The sequence below is a fragment of the Oryzias melastigma genome, linkage group LG11 (assembly GCF_002922805.2).
Source record: "Oryzias melastigma strain HK-1 linkage group LG11, ASM292280v2, whole genome shotgun sequence".
NCBI classification, from domain to species: domain Eukaryota; kingdom Metazoa; phylum Chordata; class Actinopteri; order Beloniformes; family Adrianichthyidae; genus Oryzias; species Oryzias melastigma.
In genome coordinates this window covers 8,443,226-8,464,746 of record NC_050522.1, presented here as the reverse complement: position 1 = coordinate 8,464,746, position 21,521 = coordinate 8,443,226, and the positions used below count along the sequence as shown (strand labels likewise).

Genomic DNA, 21,521 nt, shown 5'->3' with positions numbered 1-21,521 from the left:
CAAAAAAAAAAAAAAAAAAAACGGGGGTGGAATGGGAAGGCTTGGGGGCCCAACTCGCGAAAAGCCTCAGTGTGAGAGTTTGCAGCGTTTTTAGGCTTTCCATTAAAATCTAAAGTCTTTTAGTGCGCCACCAAAGCTGGACGTGGTGCGTATTTTTGGTGGTGGCGTAATTCAGCTTTAATTGGCGTCGAATTTCGGGTAAAACAAATGTTTATTTAAAAAATGGTTTCACGTTGAAATTAAATCACGACGCAAGTTGTGCGTATTTACGCACAAACCATTTCCCCCTTTTTAAAAAAACAAAACAAAGAAAATTACTTTTAATGTAAATGTTCCCTCAAATTAAACAATTCAATGATTTTATTTATAATTTGAGGATTTTATATATATAGTACGTTTTTAAAATGACGCAAATTGTTGACTATTTTTGTACACCTTTTACGAAAAGTACTGAGGAAGAAGGATTTCATGTAGGAGTTTCAGCCACACTGGGGTTGGGAGTGTAAATTGTGCCCCCCTTTCTCTCTGTAAATCATAATCGATAGGAAAAGAGGGGACTCACTCCCCTTTTTGTGCATTCCAGTCTGTATATTTCAGCAGGAGGCTTGGCCAATCACTATTGCTTAACCTTTGAACTCCCCAGGAAGGGGAAGTGCTGCAGCAGACAGGAATCAAAATAGGGTGGAGACGGTTTTGGGGTCCATTTAAAAAAGAAAACAAGGCAGCAATGGTTTTGGCTGATTCTCTTTTCTTCTGTAAATGTGAGAAACCAGGTACCTCCCCAATTGCTTTAATTTTATTTGAACATTTTGTATATATTTTTTTTTTACAAAATTAACAAAAAATGTAATTTAATCTTGTGGTATTTTTTTTAAATTAAACAAACTACATATAATGTTGCTTGACTGTTTTGCATAGTTGTGTTTAAGAAAGTATATATAAATTTCTCAGCAAGTTTTGCATTAATTTAAACCTTTTTATACAGTTTCCAGTTGTCACAATGAAAGACTGAAAGAACAACAGCCTTTTATTGTTATTTGTTCATAGTGTGTGTTGTGGAACTACCAGCTAAGCTTCAGCACTCGTACAAGAAGTTGGTCTCTTATTTAAAATATCATAGGTTGAATAAAGTCAGGACAGCAACAAAAAAGGAGCTTCCTTGTTCCCACGTGTATGTGTGAGAACGAGGTGGCGTGGTCAGAGGAGTGGCCCTGTGTGTGAATGAGAACAGAACCATTCAAACTTTGTACCACTTTTTTTTTCTTCATGTTTTATGCTTTTTCAGTAATGTAAAAGAAATGATTAATATGAGATGTTCCAAGAGTGATGTGGTTATAATGACAACTTTAACAGGTTAATTTGGGGGATTTGTAGTCTGAGAAATAGAAATGTTGGACCATGTATGTGTTCTGGAGTCATCATTTAATCTTTAAAATTTATAGCTTAGAGTTCTGTTTTTTGTTTTGTTTTTTTTTGGTCATGAAAACTGAAATCCCAAAATAAACTAGGTCACATGAGAGAGGCCAGTTGTGTTCAGGCGTTTAACCAACTTTTATTATTACAAGTATTGCAGCCTTTTAGTAAGTTTATAGCTTTTTTTAATTCTTCTTCTGGTCTTTGTCGCCCTTTTACCTTTTCTACGCCCCGTCTCCGCTCAGCTGGTCGGAGGTCAAAACCGTCGTAAATGTGTCGAAATGTTGGGACTATTTTGAAAGTAAATAAACGGGACCCGTCTCCTCTCCTGGCCCATCAAATGACGAGCCAGCTTCCAGTCACTCCTGGGCCTCCCCTTCTATCCCCTTTTTTCCCCTCCCACTTTTGACCCTACTCTACATGTTCCTGTCAGTGGTCGTGTCTGTGTCCATGGCAACGGGGCCCCACCCCCCACCGGGGTTAGAGAGGGCCCTTGTTACCCTCGCCTGAAACAGGGCTACCCTCCATTTCACACCCCACATGTACACACACGCACCTCTTCAAATCAAAGGCTGGGGCGAGGAATGTATACCACCCACAACCCCCCCCCCACGCCACACACACCCTTCTGTGTGTGTAGCTATAGGTTAATCCAACTGGAAGTACTTTGTGCGTTTGCACATTTGACATGGCGTTCCTGCTGCACTGCGGAACATGGCGACTGTTTTGGGATTGTGTCGCGCGAAGGATTTTAAAATGTATTTTCCTATTTTGAATGAGTTTTTTTCAATTAATGATGAATGAATGGCCTTAAAGGGGTTAAATTGGAGAGATCTGGTCATATTTCTTTTGTATCGCCTGCCTTTTTTTTCTCTTTGTCTTAAGGGAATTTCATACATGTTCCAAAGTCTTCCTGACACAGTAGATAAGCCGCATTGGGATGTCCTAACACATCCGAAACATTTTTGATCCCTTTTATTTAGCTTTTTGTGTGTGTGTGTGTGTGTGTGAACATGGTAAACTAAAACCAAAACGTGAGAGTTTTGCTCCTTGGAACCCAGGAATGGGCAAACTTTTCGACTTGTGGGCCACAAAGAGTTCTAAAATTAGAAAGAAGGAGCAGACATGTTGAATGTTTTGGTGATCCACCACATAAGAGAAAGAAATAACATGGAAAAAAGGCTTTAACTTTAATTGAAAATTAATGTATACATTTTAAAATGGAAGATTTTTATTTTTTTTTTTGGCTTTTTATAATTTCAGTACTAATTCCACCAATTGGTTGATGTTCAAGGGAAAAAAAATGCAAACTTGAAGAAATGCTGCATTCATGTGCTGTTTGGAATATTGGAAAAATGGTTGACTCGAAAAACACACATTAACATTAAAAAAAAAAAACTTTCTGCACCCAAAGGTAAATTTATTTGTAGAGTGCCATCTATGGCAGGGGTGTCAAACTCAATCACACAAGGGGCCAAATCCAAAACACACCTTAGGTCGCGGGCCGAATGGGATAAACATTTATTGAACACTATCAAACTAAATTTTTAAACCTGTAAACAACATAACTTTTAACATAACTATGAATAAAAACAGGAAGGAATATTATTCCAGAACAAATCAACTTAAACCTTAAATAACTTTCAAATTCCCCCAAAAATATATATTTTGTCAAAATTTTACAAGTTAAAATAAGTGCAAGATGACATGGGCCATCAACAATAAAAATGATCTTGAGGGCCGGATCCGGCCCCCAAGCCTTGACTTTGACACGTGATTGGCAGAATTACAGAGAATATAAAACATTATTTAGGGATTATCAGTATAATGTATTCCAGTTTGTTGGGCCAGATTGTATAGTTAAACAGGCCGCATATGGCCTTTGGGGCCGTAGTTTACCCACCCCTGGTGTAACCTGTTTTTGTCTGAAATGTAACTTTTTAGCTAAGTGACGAGTGGCTTACACTTTTTTCCCCCACATTTTTATTCAACCACCACACGCAGGCAGATGTACACTTATACAACTCACTGACTCACAAGTTCCATTGTCTGCATGACCTCCTCACATCACTGTTGAACACAAAACCAAGGGGAACCCTAATGCTAAATGAACTAGAAAAGCTGCATTACCTGCGATAAATAATGCGAGTGTGAATGCTTTTTGCTAATTCTGGTTGCTGAAAATGCTGAAGCAATTTACTTTAATTGCTGTAGGGATTTGCTGAAAATGCTACATTTGTTAAGACTTGAAATTTTGTAAAGGACTATGAAGACCGCTGAAGTTGACCTAAATTTCTGAAAAATTGTTAGTAAGTTTGCTTAAAAATTCTCAATGCATGCCAACATTGCAAAAACATGTATGTTGCTTAAAATGAGCTATGCTAAATTAGCCCAATAAACCTTAGTAGTAGTAGCCAGTACATTGCTTAAATACTAGCACAACTCCAAAATAGTCTAAAAATCCTCAGTAAAATTAGTCACAAAAAAGACGTTAGCCTCTTGCAGAAATATAAGCTAAACTCAAAGTAGCCCAACAAACCTAACTGGATTACAAATTAGCCAAAAACATTAGCCTCTTCCTAGCCAAACTGAAAATAGCCCAACAAACCTCATTGGGTAGCAAATTAGCCAAAAATATTAGCCTCTTCCTAGCTAAACTCAAAAATAGCTTAGCAACCTTAGTAGATAACAAATTAGCCAAAATATTAGCCTCGTCCTAGCTATACTCAAAATAGCCTAACAACCTTAATAGATAATAAATTAGCCAAAAAAACGTCAGCATGTTGCTAAAATGTTCGATAAAATTGGCATAAAAAACTCAATAGATGCCAAATTACTTAAATAAGCTAGCATAATGCTGACACAGCAGCTCATTGCCACATTATTTAAAAATGACTGAAAACGATGGTTTCAAGTTGTTAAAAGTTTTGCTCAATATTTCAAAAATATAAAGTACAAGCAGTAATGTCATGAATGAAGCTGAATGTTTTGACATAAAGACTACTGAAATTGCTGAAAGTGTGTTTTTACGTGCCCAAAAAACGTACGTCAAGGAGCAAGAGAATCACTATAATGTGAATGCTTTGAAGCATCCTCACAATGATTGAATTAGGGATAGCCGCTGCACTATTGGAGCTGCCAGTCTCCACTTCAGCTGAGGTTCCTGATGTTGTCTGTGGGCAACAGCTGGATGCTCTTGCAGAAGTGTCCAGCCTGGAAAAAGTGAGCGTTGAAGTGTTTGGGAGTTAATGATTTAGGACTCAAACGGGTATAAGGGGGGTTAACCCTTTAACACAGGAGCTCCAGTGTTTATGTTCTTTGATTTACTGTAACTTTTCAACCGTTAACACGATAATTCCAGTAGATTCTGAAGGAGAAAAGCAGTGAAAAGTTACCATACGTTAAAGATTTTGTGCTTAAGCGTCACCGGTGACGCCTTAGATGTTAAAGGGTTAAAAAGTTGGATTTTTCCATGTTCTTTCCCACTAATCTCATTGTTTGTCCTCTGGATAATGTAGAAGGGTGTGGTTGGTTGGTTGTTGATCTGAATTTTGAGTGGTTTAGTCCAGGGGTCCCCAAACTTTTTCTTGTTTTCTGTTTTCTTCTCTGATGTTGGTTTGTAGGCCAACAGAAAAAATGTAGCAATCACAGCCTAAACGCAAATACTTACAGTAGACAAATTTTAAAGAATTCCTTTCTGTAATCTTCACAGAAAAAAATAATAATAAAAATTAAATAATCTATACTTTTGATCAAATTGAGGGGAAAAAATGTAAAAAAAAATCTTGCGTCTCTGATAGTGTTTGGGGGGCCTGCCCAAATGTTAAGGGCCTGATCCGGCCCGTGGGCCGTAGTTTGGAGTTTAGACTTCTAGTTTATTTATTTGTATTTTTTTTTCAGCTTCATTGATTAGTCCCAACTTTTTAAAATCTTTTTTTTGTGACTGACCTCTTGTAATCGTCTAATTGTCCATCCTATCCTGTCCGCCTTGTCCCCTCAGGAGCTGCAAGCTGCAGATCAGGAACATCCCGCCTCACATGCAGTGGGAGGTGAGTGCTAACGGGCTGCTAACTGCTTCCAGGGCAAGGCGTCATGAAGCAACTTGACTGTAGGCTCTTTTCAGTGACCTTTGGAGTTACCTTTCGTCCGTTTAGATTCCTAGCTGAGCATACATTTGACGATTCCTTTTTGTAGCGCTTGTTAGCATTCCTGATCCAATGGTTAGTGGATCAGGAATGTGTTTTATTTTGAAAAAACTGGTTTAAAGAGAGAGTTTGGGAAGTGTCAAAAGATTCATTGAGATTTATTTTTTTCCTTTTCTGTTGCAAAAGGTTCAAATGAATCTCCCACCTAACACTATTGCAAAAATGCCTTTTTCTTAGAAATTTAAAGGCTCGTGAAACATTCATGTGACATGGGTTGGCTAGATCTGGGGGGGTGAGGGATGTTTGACCTCGCTGGTTCATGAATGGGGAGTAGAGTCCTTGATTTGACTATATATATTTTTTTGTTTCTATGAATGTTTTTTCTAAGTCCAAAATACATTTTCTTAATTTTTATTTTATATATTTTTTAATTCAAGCCAAAAATAGTTTAATTTACACAAAACATGTTTTTTATGTATTGTCTTTTATTGCTTTAATAAGTGGTGCTGACTTTGATGCAGTGAACAATGTCGTTTTTTAAATTTAAAATATAATTTTAGATTTAAACCCTGCAGTCAAAAAGTGAAACCTGCTTCAGTAGTGAAGGGTTTGTCATGCTGTGACATTTTACTTTTGCTTGTGTAATTGAGTAGTTTTGATTTTTAGGGAACTCATTTTAAAATATTTTCACATTCATGATATTTCTTTAAAACAATTATTTATTTTATTTTTAAATGTATTTCCACAGGATTTAAAAAAAGCAAAAGTAATTTTTTAAATTCTGCTTTTGTGTTTTTAAAGGATTTAAATGTAAAGCGGAAATTTCAAATTAAATTTTTCATTCAAAGATTTTTTTTGTAAATTGTTTTTGTTTTTAAAAATCACAAAACTTGGAAATATGTCTGCTCAAAATTGGGGACTAATTTTAATTTTGTCTGTCCGCTTGTTGGCTTGAACGTGGAATTTTATGGCGCTTTACTTGACTCCAACACCCCCCTCCTTCAGAGCATCAGCTGCCATCATGCGTGCTTGCAGAGCAACATTTTTGCCTGTTCCAAGAACAAGAATGTGTCTAAATCTGTATCTAAATGTTTTATCCCTAAATTTGAGGTGAATTTGCTCTCCAGCCTGATTGCTGGTCAGATGGTGGCTTTGCTTTACGTACGCATGTCCGTGAACTGCAACCATGTTCCAAGCATGTGACGAGCCACATTCTTCTTCTTCTTTTTTGATTTATTGTTTTATCTACACATGACTTTTAGCTTTCTCCCCCCTCAGAGAGGGTGGGGTCACAAAAAAATGGGATCTTTTGGTGCAAAGGCCTCCCATGTAACGGACAAGGCGGCTGGCCACGCCGAGTGTTGGCTTCACGAGAATGGAGCTGGAGTGGCGGCGTGTTCACAGTTGTGCGGTTGTGGGTGGGCCTGGACTCTTCCTCTTCCCCTCCATGTGCTCCGATTCACAGAATGTGTAGCATGAACTCGTACCCCTCCCCCCCAGCTGCTGCTGCTTCCTGCTGGAATGTACCCCACCCTTTCCTGAATGCCCTGGATTCCCATTGGTTGGGAGGGGTAGATAATCAGGCGGAGGAGCCAACCAGCAGGCGGCGAGGTTTGGAGCGGCCAATGATGGAAGCGGGAAGGCGGGAGGTTGCTTGGTTGGTGGTTTGGTGGAGTGGGGGTGGGTGCGGGCGTCTTGTTGGCTGGAAAGTGGGGTTGAGCTCTTGGGGGCGTGGCCTCAGGTTCAGCTGAGCATGGTCAGAGGTCTGAGTTCAGCGTAGAAGCCCGCGCGCCCCCTTCAACCATGTTTTGAGTCGGGTTATCGCCTGTCATAAAGAATCAATCCAATTTGTTCTCAAAAATATTTATTGGAAGGAACCAAAGTACATAGTTGTATTTTCTTACACTTAAGCAAGAGAGCAGCATTTTTAAGTACATGTTTCAGAATATAAATCCATCTCAGTAGAAGGTGTTGATCAACAGGTTCTGGTCCGTCATTAAAATGTTGGTTTCTTTTGGCTTTCAGGTTTTGGACGGCATGTTGGCTCAGTATGGTGCCGTCGAGAGCTGTGAACAAGGTAAACGGATGCAGACTTTGGACGTTCTTTATCAGATACCTTCTGCAGAAATGTGCCGTCTCCTTCCTTTTGTCTATTTTCACATCTTTAGAATTTATTTGGATCTTCAAGTCAAACATTTGAAGCGATAATCAACATTAACCATATAGAGGACGGCACAGAGGCATAAATACAGATTTAAGTCACAAAAACAAAAGTTGGCATCAAATTGACAAATATGCCACAAAACGTAAAATAAAATGCTTAACAAAATACATTTTCACCAAATTATTTGACATTTTATTAGTATCGTGCTGTTTTTTTTTACAGTCCTAGAAACAAGAAATTCTCCTCTTGTGCTCTGAATTATTCAAACATAAAAACACATTTCAATTGATAATGCTCCTTTCTTCTTTTAGCTACAAATGCTCTTGTATTTATTTTTATTTTTTAATTATTTAGATTCACAAAAAACAGGTTTATTTATGATTCTCTCTTTTTTTTCCTAAATTGTATTTTTTGATCAATATTTTCTGTATACATTTCACATCTTTGGAGTTTATTTGGTTCTTCAAATCAAATATTTTAAGCGATAATCAACAGGTAGGGACAGAAGAATAAAAAAAACAGATTTAATTCACACTGAGACAAAAATTAGCATCAAAAATGCCACAAAATATAAAATAAAATGCTTAACCGAACACATATACATGCATGGTTGCTAAGACACATCATTAAATTTCACCAGTATTGACATTTTAACAGTAACCTGCGTTTGTTTACAGTATTAATTCATGTTAGATCTTTATCCAAGGAATTTTCAAAAATTTCCTTTTTCCATTTATTGCTCTGCATGATTCAAACATAAAAACACATTTCAAATTATAATGCTCCTCATATGTTTTTAGCTACTTTTAAAGTCACAAAACAGAATTTCCAACATTCTCGTATGCACAGCATCAACACATTTTAATGTATTTTATTGTATTTTTTTAAATGAATGTAGATTCAAAAAATAACTTAATTTGTGACTTTTTTTGAAAGGTTTAATCATTGGATCAATATTTGTTTTGTGTGTATATATATATATATATATATATATATATATTAGAGGTTTAGATATTTTGTATTGTTTAACATGTAATTTCTAACTCAGCTGTTGGTCTATAATGATTTTGTTTCATAAGAACGTTCAATTTCTATCCCATCGAAATATAAAAATATGAATCTAAAAAAAAAAGTAGTTTTAATATCAAATGTGTTGACACTGTTGTTTTTCCCCACAGTAAACACTGACACAGAGACTGCCGTAGTAAATGTTCGATATGGAGCTAAAGACCACGCCAGAATGTGAGTACATGCACACAAACCTGTCTTTAGATTGATGATTTTTCTTTTTTTTTAAACAAAGACACACAATCTTCCTTTCTACAGTCTGATCTCATACCTAGGATTGTGAAATGTGAAGCTCTACATTTAAGGGGGTTAAATTATCCGTCTGGTGCCCCCTAGTGTATGTTAATCACAATACAATTTAAAAAGATGAGGGATTATTAGGTTTGAAACCAGCATGGTTGTTTAATTCATGCTTTGGAAGTTGTTTTAGACTGATTTGTGTTCTCTGCAGGGCGATGGAGAAGCTGAATGGATACATGATGGACAACTATCCCCTGAAGGTGTCTTATATACCGGACGAGACGGCGGCTCCAGAAGGTCCTGGAGTTGGAGGCAGGAGAGGCTTTAACGCTCGCGGCCCCCCGCGTTCCGGCTCCCCCGGTTTGGGCGCGCGGCCCAAGGTGCAGTCGGACATCCCGCTGCGCGTGCTGGTCCCCACGCAGTTCGTCGGGGCGATCATTGGAAAGGAGGGCGCCACTATTCGCAACATAACCAAACAAACTCATTCAAAGTACGAGTTTCAGAGCAGAGTACATATTCTTTATCTTTGGTTTCTTGGTCAACTGATTTGACTTTGTTCTCTCTCCAACTCCAGAATTGATATTCATAGGAAGGAAAATGCAGGTGCAGCAGAGAAACCCATCACCATCCACTCGACTCCTGAAGGCTGCTCCAAAGCGTGTACGACCATTATGGAGATCATGCAGAAGGAAGCCCTCGACACCAAGTTGTGAGTTCAATGCCGAAACGAGAAGACATTGAACACTTTCTTTTTCTTAACCCACTATTCACTACAATTCCAAAACTATTTGCATGTTTTGATGCAGCTACGCTCACTTTAGAGCTTTAGGAAAGTCTGAAATTCCTTCTAAAGCTATACATACCTTTTTTTTTTTTAATCCAGAACACTTAGTGGAGACCTGACAAAGAGGTAATAGAAGCTAAAGAGTGAGTTTAGTTAAACTTTATTCCACTATTTAAAACGCCACTCTTACCACTTTTTATTCAGTCTTCTCCCACAAAACATCTTTGGTGTTTGAGTTAAACAGCTGAGTAACTCCCTAATCCAACATGCCGGTTTCCTCTCATCGTTGTCAGATTTGGTCTCATTGCCAGGCGGTTGTTCAGCAATGATCCCAAAAGCTCGGACAACACTTACAGCAAATGCTTTATCCCAGGTGTCAACAATCCCTTCACATATGGTTCGTAACTCGCCCAATGAAAGCGTGTGCGCCGTGTGTCATCGCTCCCACGAACAAATACGCACGCTCTGTTTCGCTTTCGCTAGACTCTGAAGGAGAAAAGCAGCTTCTCAAGACGCGAATAAAAGAAGTGCAATTAGTCGAATAATCAAGGAGAAATGGTCCCAGAGTCAATCGAGCGGACACTTCCCAAAGTTGAACAGTTTTTACGGATTTTGGAACTTGGGACACACGAAAGGCGCACTGGATTATTAGGCGCACAAATGTTAGTGCAGAAAATACGGTGTAAGCTTTTCAGGTTTTTATTTGTCATCTTGTGATTTACGATTTGAATAAACAAACACTCAGAAATGGAGTTTTAAGCTTTAATTTCTTCATAAATATCCTCCAAACAAAAACATGTTAAAAATTCACAAACACCAGTTTAATATTTAATGACTCATTCCTGCTGAATTAGGGCAAATTTCTAGCTTTTACTTCTGAATTTTTATTATTATAAAGGATTTGTAATTGTGAAAGTCAACCGAGTCAGTTGGAGGCCACAATGTGAAAGTCTGATCAATTCTTGTTTTAATTGTGTTTAAGTGAGGAAAATTAGATTCTGAAATTTAGGAATTAAAGTTGGAAAACCAGCAAAGACTCAGTAAGTTTATAGTATTTGAAAAGACAAATGACCGAATTACTCTGCACTGAAGTCATCCAAATCTACAGTTTTCTGAAACGAGGAAGAGGCCTTGATACTGAAAATCTTGCTGTATCTCTGTTGCAGCACTGAGGAGATCCCACTGAAGATTCTTGCACATAACAACTTCGTAGGGCGATTGATAGGGAAAGAGGGGCGTAACCTAAAGAAGATCGAGCAGGACACGGGGACCAAGATCACCATCTCACCGTAAGACCATTCTGGGTCATCCTGCTGTGACACTCTGAAGAGGACGAGGCTGTCCTCACGGCTCTAACGTGTTCTGTGCAGACTTCAGGACCTCACGCTGTACAACCCAGAGCGAACCATCACAGTGAAAGGCTGCATTGAAGCATGCTCTCGGGCTGAGGAGGAGGTGATGAAGAAGGTCAGGGAGGCGTATGAAAGTGACATGGCTGCTATGAATGTGAGTATACTCTTCTCTTGAGTCCACAACGTGAAATGTACTCTTATTTTTCAAAGTAAAATTATATGACCTTGAACTGTTTTTTTTGTTTTTTTTGTTTTTTTTTTAAACAAATGGATTGAGTTAATTGTGTGAATGCTTTATAGCATTCACACGATTAATTAATTTGCTCCTTTCCGTACATTTTTCGGCACGTTAAAAACTCAGTCGTCACACTTTGTTTTTAATGAAATAAAAGAGAAATTGCTCAAATCCTTCAAAAACTTAGCTTCGAATCTTACGAACTTCCACATACACTTTAAGCTATAGAAAAACTATTCAAACTTTAAAATGTTCAGCAACTACTGTTTTTTTGTGTTTTTAAATATAGTTTTTAATTTAGTAACATGTTTGCTGTTTTTGGCTAATTTAGACATTTCTCCAGTTTTTTAAGGCTAATTTGGAGTTTAGCTAATATTTTAGCATTATGCTAGCTATTTCGTCAAATTTATGCTTTTTTTAAGTTCCTTAGGAAGATTTAGAGTTTAGATAGTATTTTAGCGTAATGCTAGCTTTTTTTTGGGGCAAAATTAGCGGGGTTTTTTTTTCCAAAAGTTCTTTAGGAAAATTTAGTTGGCTAATATTTTAGCATGCTATTTGTTTTGTCAAATTTATACTTTTTGTAAATTCCTTAGGAAAATTTAGAGTTTAGATAGTATTTTAGCGTAATGCTAGCTTTTTTGGGGCAAAATTAGCCTTTTTTTTTTTTCTCCCAAAAGTTCTTTAGAAAAATTTGGAGTTTTGGCAACGTTAGACATTTTTCCAGGCCATGTTGGATTCCTTCCCTCCTTCCTATATAGTGTGGTCACCATTTTACAGTGAAATCGGAATCTACTAATTCCAAAACGGAGTACACTAGAAATTTCCCAAAAGTCTTTGCAAAAAACTAGCGTGCATCAAACCTCGCTACATTTGCGAATGTAGACCACAATGCATTGCGGTCATACAATTTTTGCGAAAAAAATTGTAGTTTTTGAATAAACATCCACATTTTCATCATCAGAACACAGTGGAGTCATAAATAGATGTTGTGAAATGTTCGAATTGGTTAGATTTCCACTTTGTGAAATCGGTGACGTCATATCTGACGTTTATAAAAACAAAAGTAAGGTACTGAGCATGGTGTCAGTATTGCTTTTAAAATACAGGGCATTATATAGTCCCGCACTTTAATTTTGTAGTAGTTGGTGATTAGGTTGGGAACTCAGACACAGCCCTAGTTTTTTAGGCTGAACTGGAGTTTAGCTAATATTTTAGCATTATGCTAGCTGTTTTGGCAAATATAGACATGTTTCCATTTTTGGCATTTACCAATATTTTAGCAAGCTTTCAGCTTCAGCGTTGACAGCTATCTGGCATCTTCAGCAGCCAAATTCAGCTTATTCCATTCACGCATTATTGCATTCACGCATTATCGCAGGTAATGCTATATATCACGTTGTAAATGCAATCATGTTTACTACACATTCACATCTCAAATATCACATAATATATAAATTGAAAACTTCTGTTTACTATTTTTTTTTTCAACTTTCAGTGAAATATTTTTTTCCCATTTCTTCATGGAAATTGGAACTCATTTTAAATTAAATAAAAATGAAAATTTGAGAACTGTCACACAGGAATGTTTTCAGATTTATTTGAACAGTAATGCTGCAGGAAATGGACTGAACATGCAGTAAACCATTAATGAGAAGCATCTGAACAATGAAATACTTGAAGGGAGAATAGGTGTTAAAAATATATATATACTCGCAACAGTTTGTGTGAATAAACTTTTGCATGCAAATACATATTCTTGGTTTTCTAATTTCCATAAAAAATCTTCAAATGTCTCTCCAGCTCCAGTCTAACCTGATCCCTGGCTTAAATCTGAACGCGTTGGGATTGTTTCCCAGTGGAACTCCAGGTATGGGCCCTTCCATGTCCAACTTCCCGCCTTCAGGAGCTCATGGCGGATGCTCGTCATTTGGAGTAAGTCATGTTACACTTTAATGGTGCTACCATGAAGAATAAACTTTTTTTTTTTTAATCATAGTTGTCAGAAACGTCGATGTTGTTTTCTTTATGTGAACTCTTGGAAGAGTTGGTGCCTGTACACTGCAGAGATTAAGCCATAAACTGGCAAGATAATTTTTTTTTACTGTCAATCTGTTGCGTTTCAACCTATAATATATTAGGGGGGATTTATTTTCAGCATACATTTGTAATGTAATTTAGATCTCTACATTCTTTTAACTAAAGTGAAGTTATTGTGCCCCAGAAGAAAAAACGTTAAAATATTTTAAGGAGTAAATCAAAGTAATGGGGTTGAAGGAGAGGGTTCTGACTCAAAACGTTTGGGTATACAAAGTGAAGCAGATTCAGTTTGGTGTTTCCTTTTCCTTCTAGTGCAGTCCTTATGCGACTGAGGGGCCGTTTTGGGCTTCTGTGCTTTCGGCGAGCAGCCAGCCCCTCGCCGCTGTAAGTCACCTGTCCCAAAGTGCTTTGCACGGCTCGAGTCTGCTGCTGCAGGATCTGCTGCAAAGCTGGATTTTAGTTTTGATTTTTGGCTCAACATCCCCTCCCCTTTTAGAGCCGTTAGTCTTTTAATTGGTCACACTAACATTACTTTGTCCCACAGCTTCTTGCAGAGCAGTAATCGGTGGCTTTGGAACACTGTTGACCCTAACAGCATGCCTTATTTCTGCAGAATGGAGTCATTCTTGAAGCTTTTCTGTGTTTGATCTTCTTCCATGTGTGGTGGTGATGGCCATGCAGAAGTAAATGGAAGGCATCCCTTTATTGGTTTATTGACTTTTACAAAAGCCCGATTGATGTTTTACCAGAAAAAACAAATGAGAAGTTGTTGGAGTTGAGACGGCTCTTTTTTTTTTATTTTTCACGGCTGTTAGGCTAAAAAATATGATTTGTAATGTTTTGGATGTCTGTGCTTCTGCATCACTCTTTAATTTTACCAGGTGTTTTATCGTCTCTAAATAATGTAATTTGCTCATTTTATTGGATGTTTTACCTCTTTAAAGTCCCACTCCAATCATCTTTTAATCTATTTTCAAAGCATTCCCAGTGAATGTGAAATATTATTTTGCAGTTTTTAGCCAAAAAAAAAAAAACTTGTCATCTTCTAGGTCACAGTTATGACCGAGACTGTTGGTGTGGAGTAAGCCTGCCCCCACTTCCTGTCATCCTTACAGCCCCTCTAACCCCCAACTTAACAGTACCGGTTAAAGGGTAACCAAACACAAAAAAAAACACATTTTTTTTGGCAGTTGACCTCTATAAATGGAGCTTTTAAAGTGCTGTCTGTTGGTTGTTGCCAAATTCATGAAAATATAGTCATAAACTGTCAGTGTTTTTCCCCTACAGGTTGAAATGAGGTATTACAGTTGAGTTTTGTGATTGGTTAACGGGTGTAAGTGCCAGAATTCCCACCTTTTTTATGCTCTGCAGCTCCATTATAAAAGCCCCGCCCATCTTTGATTCAGTAAAAGTTGGTTTTTAGCTTTAGCACAGCTCGTAAGTGTATTGCCTTCAGTTGTTAAAAATCTACTGACTTACAAAACTTTCCAGTGGACTAGGGAACAGAGGTTGAGCGTGCTTGGGATTATAATTGGCAAACTCTGTCCTGGTGATGGATTTGCAATGACGTTTCACTCTGGATTGTTAGATTAATATGTTGGCCTTTATTAGTTGTGATGCTCTCTAAAAACTAAGCTGTAACTCGTGCAAGAACTGCACCCTTCTAGTGTTACAGCTACATAAAGCTAATTTAATTGTCAATGATCCAAGCCACACCTCCACTGCTCAGTCCAACTCTACTAGCCCCGCCCCCTTTTTTGTCATTTTTTTCAAATCTGGGTTGAGAATGGAATCGCCCTCCAACTGTCCTGTTTAGTTACCCTTTAAACATAAATGGCGAGCAATTTTGAGTCAGATTCCAGGTCAGACGAGGAAAACAAAGACTCAAAATGAATTGAGCTAATTTTCTTTATAAATGTCCTCCATCACAAAATGCTATAAAAAAAAGTAAAAAATACAGTTTTCATCGGAGTGGGTCTTTAAAACCACAAGCAAGTTTTTTTTTCTTCATTGAATTTCCCTCCATAAAATGCATGTGACATAACATAATCAATGTACCATCTTTAAGAATGCATTAACACCAATCTTGGCTTCAGGAATGATGATCACCTGCTCCCTCCTCACAGATGAGGACACTTCCGGGGGAATAAATCTGTCAAGTTTGAGCTTTTGCTCAATCTGCCGTTTTGTTGCCACACTAGTGCTGGAGCCGAGTAGCCGGGTCTGCTACCACTGTGTTACTGTCATCTGGTCGGGTCAGTAATGAGGTGTTTTGTACCCAGCAGGGACAGCCGGAGTCGGAGACGGTTCACCTGTTCATTCCTGCGCTTGCTGTGGGAGCCATCATCGGTAAACAGGGTCAACACATTAAACAGCTGTCTCACTTTGCAGGAGCCTCAATCAAGGTGAGTACCTGACAGATGGTGAAGGAGGGTTGTGATTACTCCGCCTGCCTTCTTGCAGCCTCTCGACTGATGGGGTTTGGTCCGATGTGCTTTTCCTGCTTTCAGATCGCTCCTGCAGAGGGCATGGATGCCAAGCAGAGGATGGTCATCATCGTTGGGCCACCAGAAGCTCAGTTTAAGGTTCTGAACCTACAGATCAAAATGTCAAACATTTGGAGCTTTTTAAAGACAAAACAGAAGAATAAATTAAAAAAAAAAAAAAAGTTAAATGTTTCTTTCTGCCTGTAGGCACAGTGTCGCATTTTTGGTAAACTGAAAGAAGAGAATTTCTTTGGACCCAAAGAGGAGGTAAAGCTGGAGGCCCACATCAAGGTTCCTTCTTTTGCTGCTGGGAGAGTCATAGGAAAAGGTGGAAAGACGGTAATAAAAACACACATTCTGCAACCCCCCTCCTTGCAAATCCATTAGGGACTTTTTCACTGAGCGTAAGCTCTTCTTCGTCACAGGTCAACGAGCTACAGAACTTGACGTGTGCAGAAGTGGTGGTGCCCCGGGACCAGACGCCCGACGAGAACGACCAGGTCATAGTCAAGATCAGCGGGCACTTCTTTGCATGCCAGGTGTGTCATTCAATCAAGGAGCTTTCATACTGTTTCATCTTGAATAGACTCATTAGAGCAGGAGTGTCAGAATCCAGGCCTCGAGGGCCAGTGTCCAACATGTTTTCTAACCACTGATGCCAGTGAAGCCCCTTATTGGCCGAAACACACCTGATCCAGGTAAATCTGGAGCAGGAGGCCAGCCCTTGAGGCCTAGATTTGGACACCCGTCCATTGGTAAAATAATGGAGACGTGGGTTCAGATCCCACTTCTGACACCATGTCATTATATCGGATAACAACTAAGATTTAGCAAAGCTATTGACTAGGCGGGAGCTTCATGTGGGGAATGTTATTTTTTTACTGATGACAGCGTAGTGTACGGGACAGTCCACTAATGAAAGGATAATTGAGTAAAATATTAGTCTATGGTATGGAACTCGATTATCCTCGTTAGTGGACTGTCCTACTATACTATGTTTCTCCACGTTAGCAGAGGCTAACAACAACCTGGGCCTACTTGGCCCAACCAAATAACATATTTAAAAGGTGACATTGAACACGAACATCTTCACTTACTTTCTCCATCGTTTTTCAATTCGTACATTCTTTTCTTCCTTTTTCTCGCAGCAGTGCGTATAGCAAAAACCAGACCACTTCTGGTGTGTCCGTCGGCAAAAACGATCCCCGATAATCGACTTCCGTTGTAGCTTTCTTCTTTGCATCTCATTTTTTGTTCGCAGTTACTTTTTAATTTTTGCTGCAATCACTTTAATGTTTACAGTTACTTTTTATTTTTGCTAAGATAGCTTTTTTTGTTTTTGCAGATATTTTTTTTGGACAGTTTCTTTTGTGTTTGTCGTTACTTTTTTTTGCTGCGATGGCGGTTCTCGGCCGGCCTAGTGCTGTCTCTTCTGTACTGAATGCTCTGTTTGCCTAATCTACAGATCATCTAAAAAAGTTGACATATTTTTCTCAGATTTGAGAGTTTAAATAAAAAAGAATGAACATGTTGGTGTCTGAGAAAAGTGCATAAAGTATGTAGTGAGGGACTTTACAGCCTTAAAACATCTACAGTTGTAAAAAATAATGTAGATTTCACACATTGCTGGTTATTTTGCAACATAACTTCAGTGATAAACAAGAGATCACTTTATTCAAATTTCTAATCTTCCGGAAGAACTTGTTTTATACATTGTTCCTGTTCTAGGGTTTAAACCATGGGTGTGAAACTCATTTTGGTTAAGGCGCCAAATTCAACCTATCTGATCTCGAGTGGGCCGGACCACCAATATATAATAGTAAAACAATCCATGGTCGACTTATTTGTAGCTTTGTTTTTTCTCAGTTGGAAAAAATGCCTCAAACAACCTAGAAGCCTAATTACTATTTTTATTACAGCTTTTGCTATCATCTTTTTTCCAACGACATTTTGGTAATTGTCATGTCACACCTGATGATTTTTATGGCACCTTAACAGCGGTGAGGCTAGCAGGGAACCTAACTGGATTTTACCTAGATGTGGCACGTACTTGCGACGAAATGTTTGTTTCTTGATCTCTTGTTATGCTGGTATTTCTTTTCCTTTGCTCCGCCTAGTGGCAGAATTTTGCATTGCGGCCATTTCTTTAAATAACCATAACTCGCCACAGGTTTGGACTATAAACTTCTTTTTTTTTTTTAATTGGATTTCAACATCCTTATTTTTTCTCTTCGTGATTGGGCCGGATTAAACCATCTGACACCCCTGGTCTAAAGAAAGAACCCTTAAGCTTGAATCTAAGCTGAATATACTATGAAGTTTTCTTTTTATAACTTATAAAAGCAATCAAATGTTTTTAAGTCTTCATGTTTTTGTCCCTAACCTGTTCTCATGTGGTTCAGCTGGCTCAGAGGAAGATTCAGGAAATCCTGGCTCAGGTGAGGAGGCAGCAGCAGCAGCAGTTAAAACCCCAGCCTGGAGGCCAGCCTCCCATGCCTCGCAGGAAATGAAGATCTGCTGGATTCCGAGGAATGGCGACTGGCTCCGTCAGAAGACGGACGGATGCAGAAGAGTCTGATGGGAGGAAGATGACGAACGTCGGTCCTAACGCTTATCTCAGGGGTCAGAGGCTATTGGATCCGAATCGGACTTGCACCCCTCGCTGACTTGAACTGTTAAGTGTGGCAACTAAGACCTTTTTTTTTTTTTTTTTTTGGCCTTCGGAAGCTCCGCCCACTTAACCTCAGCATCTCCTGTGAGAATGTACTTCTGAGGGCTCCCCACTCGTCACCTGCCCTCACACGTACAATTCTTCGACCGCCCTCCTCCCCCCTCACGGGTGCGTTCGTTTTTATTTTGTTCTTTTTACACAAAAAAAAGTGCCCTCCCCCGCTCCCCTCTTACTCTCACCTCCTCGGTGTGGTACTTTAAACAAGACGAGATGTTTCGGTTGACTTCAGATGTGGTTGTCCTGGCGTTTATCGGTGGTTAAGGCTTTCTCATGAGTTTCCTGTGGAAGGGAAAAGGCATTGCTTGGTCCTAGTCGACCATCAGAGGTTTATTTGTGGGTGGGGGAGGGTCGGCCATGTTTAGGCGGAAGTACCCTGAAAGGGTGGGTTGTAAGAGGCGTTCTGCCTGTAAGATAGTGGCATTTTAAAGAAAAAAAAAGTTGGATGCATTTTATAGATAGACCTATATAAATTGAATATATGAAAATATATATATAAATCTATTGAGAGGGCAGCACTACAGCTGACACTTAAAAGAGGGTCGCCCAAATGTGAGGCGCCCAGAAAAATCAATTTATTATGCATTTTACCGAACTACCTCAGGATCTAGTACCTCAGAAGAGAAAACGATTATATATATATATGAAAAAAAAGTTTTCTTTTTTTTTTTTGTTTTGTGGTATTTTGTATACTTTATAAAGCTGATGGTCTTTGAACATTTTTTATTTTTTTAAGAAAATTTAAAACGGGGTCAGCTGCCATCTGACCTTGCCTTCAACTCTGGTGCTTCAGGCGGCATTGTACATGTGTGTGTGACTCGAGGTGACTCTGTACATAAAGTCTATTTGTACATTAGCGGCCCCCAGAGCAAGAGTTGGCGCCTCCTCAGCTGGCGGCTGACGACAATATAGAGGAAAATCGCCTCCGTTTTTTTTCCCTTCTTCTTGAAGGAGAAACGATAATAAAAAAAAACAACAACCTAAGATGTGCAAATAATGTCAACCGGACTTATTTGCAGCAATGCCATTTAGTTTGGGATTATGCTACTTTAACAATGTCTTTTCCGCCTTCCTGCGAGGCCTGCGGTCTTGTGTTGCAGCACAGATTGCGATGAGTCCTCACTGTAGCTGTGAGCAGAGCTTTTTTTTTTTTTTTTCCTTCGTTATGCCCCACCTTCGTCTGTCTCCAGGTCACTCGCCACCCTCATCACATTATTTTCATGAAGTCGGCTTTCTTGTAGCAGGGTGGCCTCCTGTAGTCTGTCCATAAAGTCCACATGGTGTCATCCACTGCATGGTGTGGAAGGGGGAAGTCACAGTGATGCATAGTTATAATTGTTTTTTTTTTTGTGCATACTGTCGCTCAAACAGGGATAACAGACCATAAAAGGCACAAAATGAAGACTTTAGGGGGAGTGAGAAGAAAATCAAACTAAATATATATTTTTTTGTTTTTATGCCGAATGTAAATACGTTGATTGTGGTAAAAGTGCTCGAGTCTATCCATGCTTCCACAGTAGAACGACGTCTACCTCAGCTTAGGGGGTGGAGGGGGTTGTCGCGCCGCCCCACCCCCTCTGAGCGCCAGCGCGCACCAATACCTCAGCCCCTCCCCCACCACCCAACACTTTTTCCCACCTGGGCGCGCCTTGTTAACACCGCGCTTAACTGAGGGGGCACAAGTGATACTTAACATAATCCCGCCCCTATTACCCCTTCCTCCAGTTTGTTTTTGATCTACCTCTTTAGACATTTTGAATTTGAGAGAGGCATTCTTCTATTGGTTAGCCCCCTCCCCCCACAATATGTTTGATAAACTAAAAAAAAAATCATGAATTGTTTAGTATTGAGAGAAAAGTGATCAAAATATCTTTCTTTTGCCAGTGTTTGTGTGGAAAAAATATATACTCCTTTTTTTTTGGCTTCCTCAGCAATGGTTCCTTCTTTCTGCTTTTTCGTGTGACTTCAGTCTAGAACTTTCGCTTCACATTTTTGTGGTAAAAGGTCATGATTTTTTTTTTCTTTTTACCCCCGATAGCAAACATAAAAAAATACATTTGATTTAAATGGCCTGCCTTTTTGTGTTTCTTCTTCAGGATGAACGTCTTGTTTTTCTCAGATGCTATTTTTTTGTTTCGTCTGTTAGCATTTCTTGGCTGTGTAAAGTGGAACATCCTTGGTTTTTGGGTCAGATTTGAGGGACTGGATCTCCTTTTTTGTTTTTTTTTTTTGTTTTTAAAGGAAAAGTGATCAAACTTCAGCATGATAGTTCCCCCTCCAACCATGCTTGTGCCCCCATCCCCATCACACACAGCTCCACTTGTCAAATGCCTCTGAATAAAAAGAGAAACAAAAATCTGTCTGTTTTCTTTGAAATGAGCTTTTAATTAAGCCAAATAATTGTCCTCCCACCTCCATGCTTGAATGTTCAGTTTTAATTTATTGGCTTATCTTAAATATCTAATCATATTTTAAGCTGTTTTAGTTTTTTCTTATGAAGTTTTGCAGTCTAAAGTTTTTGGCAGATGGCGCCACCTTCTGGCAGCTCTTAGAATCATGTCTGAGAACTATATGGTTCATTTTTAAACCCTTTAACATCCGAGGCATCGCCGTGAAGCTTAAACACAATCTTTATCATACCGTAACTTTAATTTACTGTCACTTTTCAACGGTAACTCCATAATTCCAGCAGATTTTAAAGGAGAAAAGCTTCATCTTTGGATGACATAGAAGCAACAGAATGGGAGAAAAACACAAGGAAGCTAAACTACAAGCTGCTTTCAAATGAAGGTCATTAGTTGACTAAGAAAAGCATTTGGAAGTGGGAGTAAAATGAAGTGTCACCGCATGAGGCTGGGGAACGAGCTTG

The 21,521-nt window shown here is 38.8% G+C and overlaps 1 protein-coding gene across 3 annotated transcripts in view; it reads left to right on the top strand.

Annotated features, from left to right (window-relative positions):
* The window catches only part of igf2bp3 (insulin-like growth factor 2 mRNA binding protein 3), a 23,153-nt gene extending 2,145 nt beyond the window's left edge, over nt 1-21,008 (top strand). The window contains exons 3-15 of one of the 3 annotated variants that reach the window (XM_024259820.2): nt 5,414-5,462; nt 7,584-7,635; nt 8,901-8,964; nt 9,242-9,520; nt 9,605-9,739; nt 10,981-11,103; nt 11,185-11,320; nt 13,202-13,333; nt 15,724-15,843; nt 15,949-16,023; nt 16,132-16,263; nt 16,350-16,463; nt 18,327-21,008. In XM_024259820.2, coding sequence (XP_024115588.1) covers nt 5,414-5,462; nt 7,584-7,635; nt 8,901-8,964; nt 9,242-9,520; nt 9,605-9,739; nt 10,981-11,103; nt 11,185-11,320; nt 13,202-13,333; nt 15,724-15,843; nt 15,949-16,023; nt 16,132-16,263; nt 16,350-16,463; nt 18,327-18,434 — 1,519 coding nt within the window. In that variant the 3' untranslated portion in view covers nt 18,435-21,008. The other 2 variants (XM_024259812.2, XM_036214265.1) reach the window with 2 other exon arrangements.
* Nucleotides 21,009-21,521: the final 513 nt, after the last annotated feature.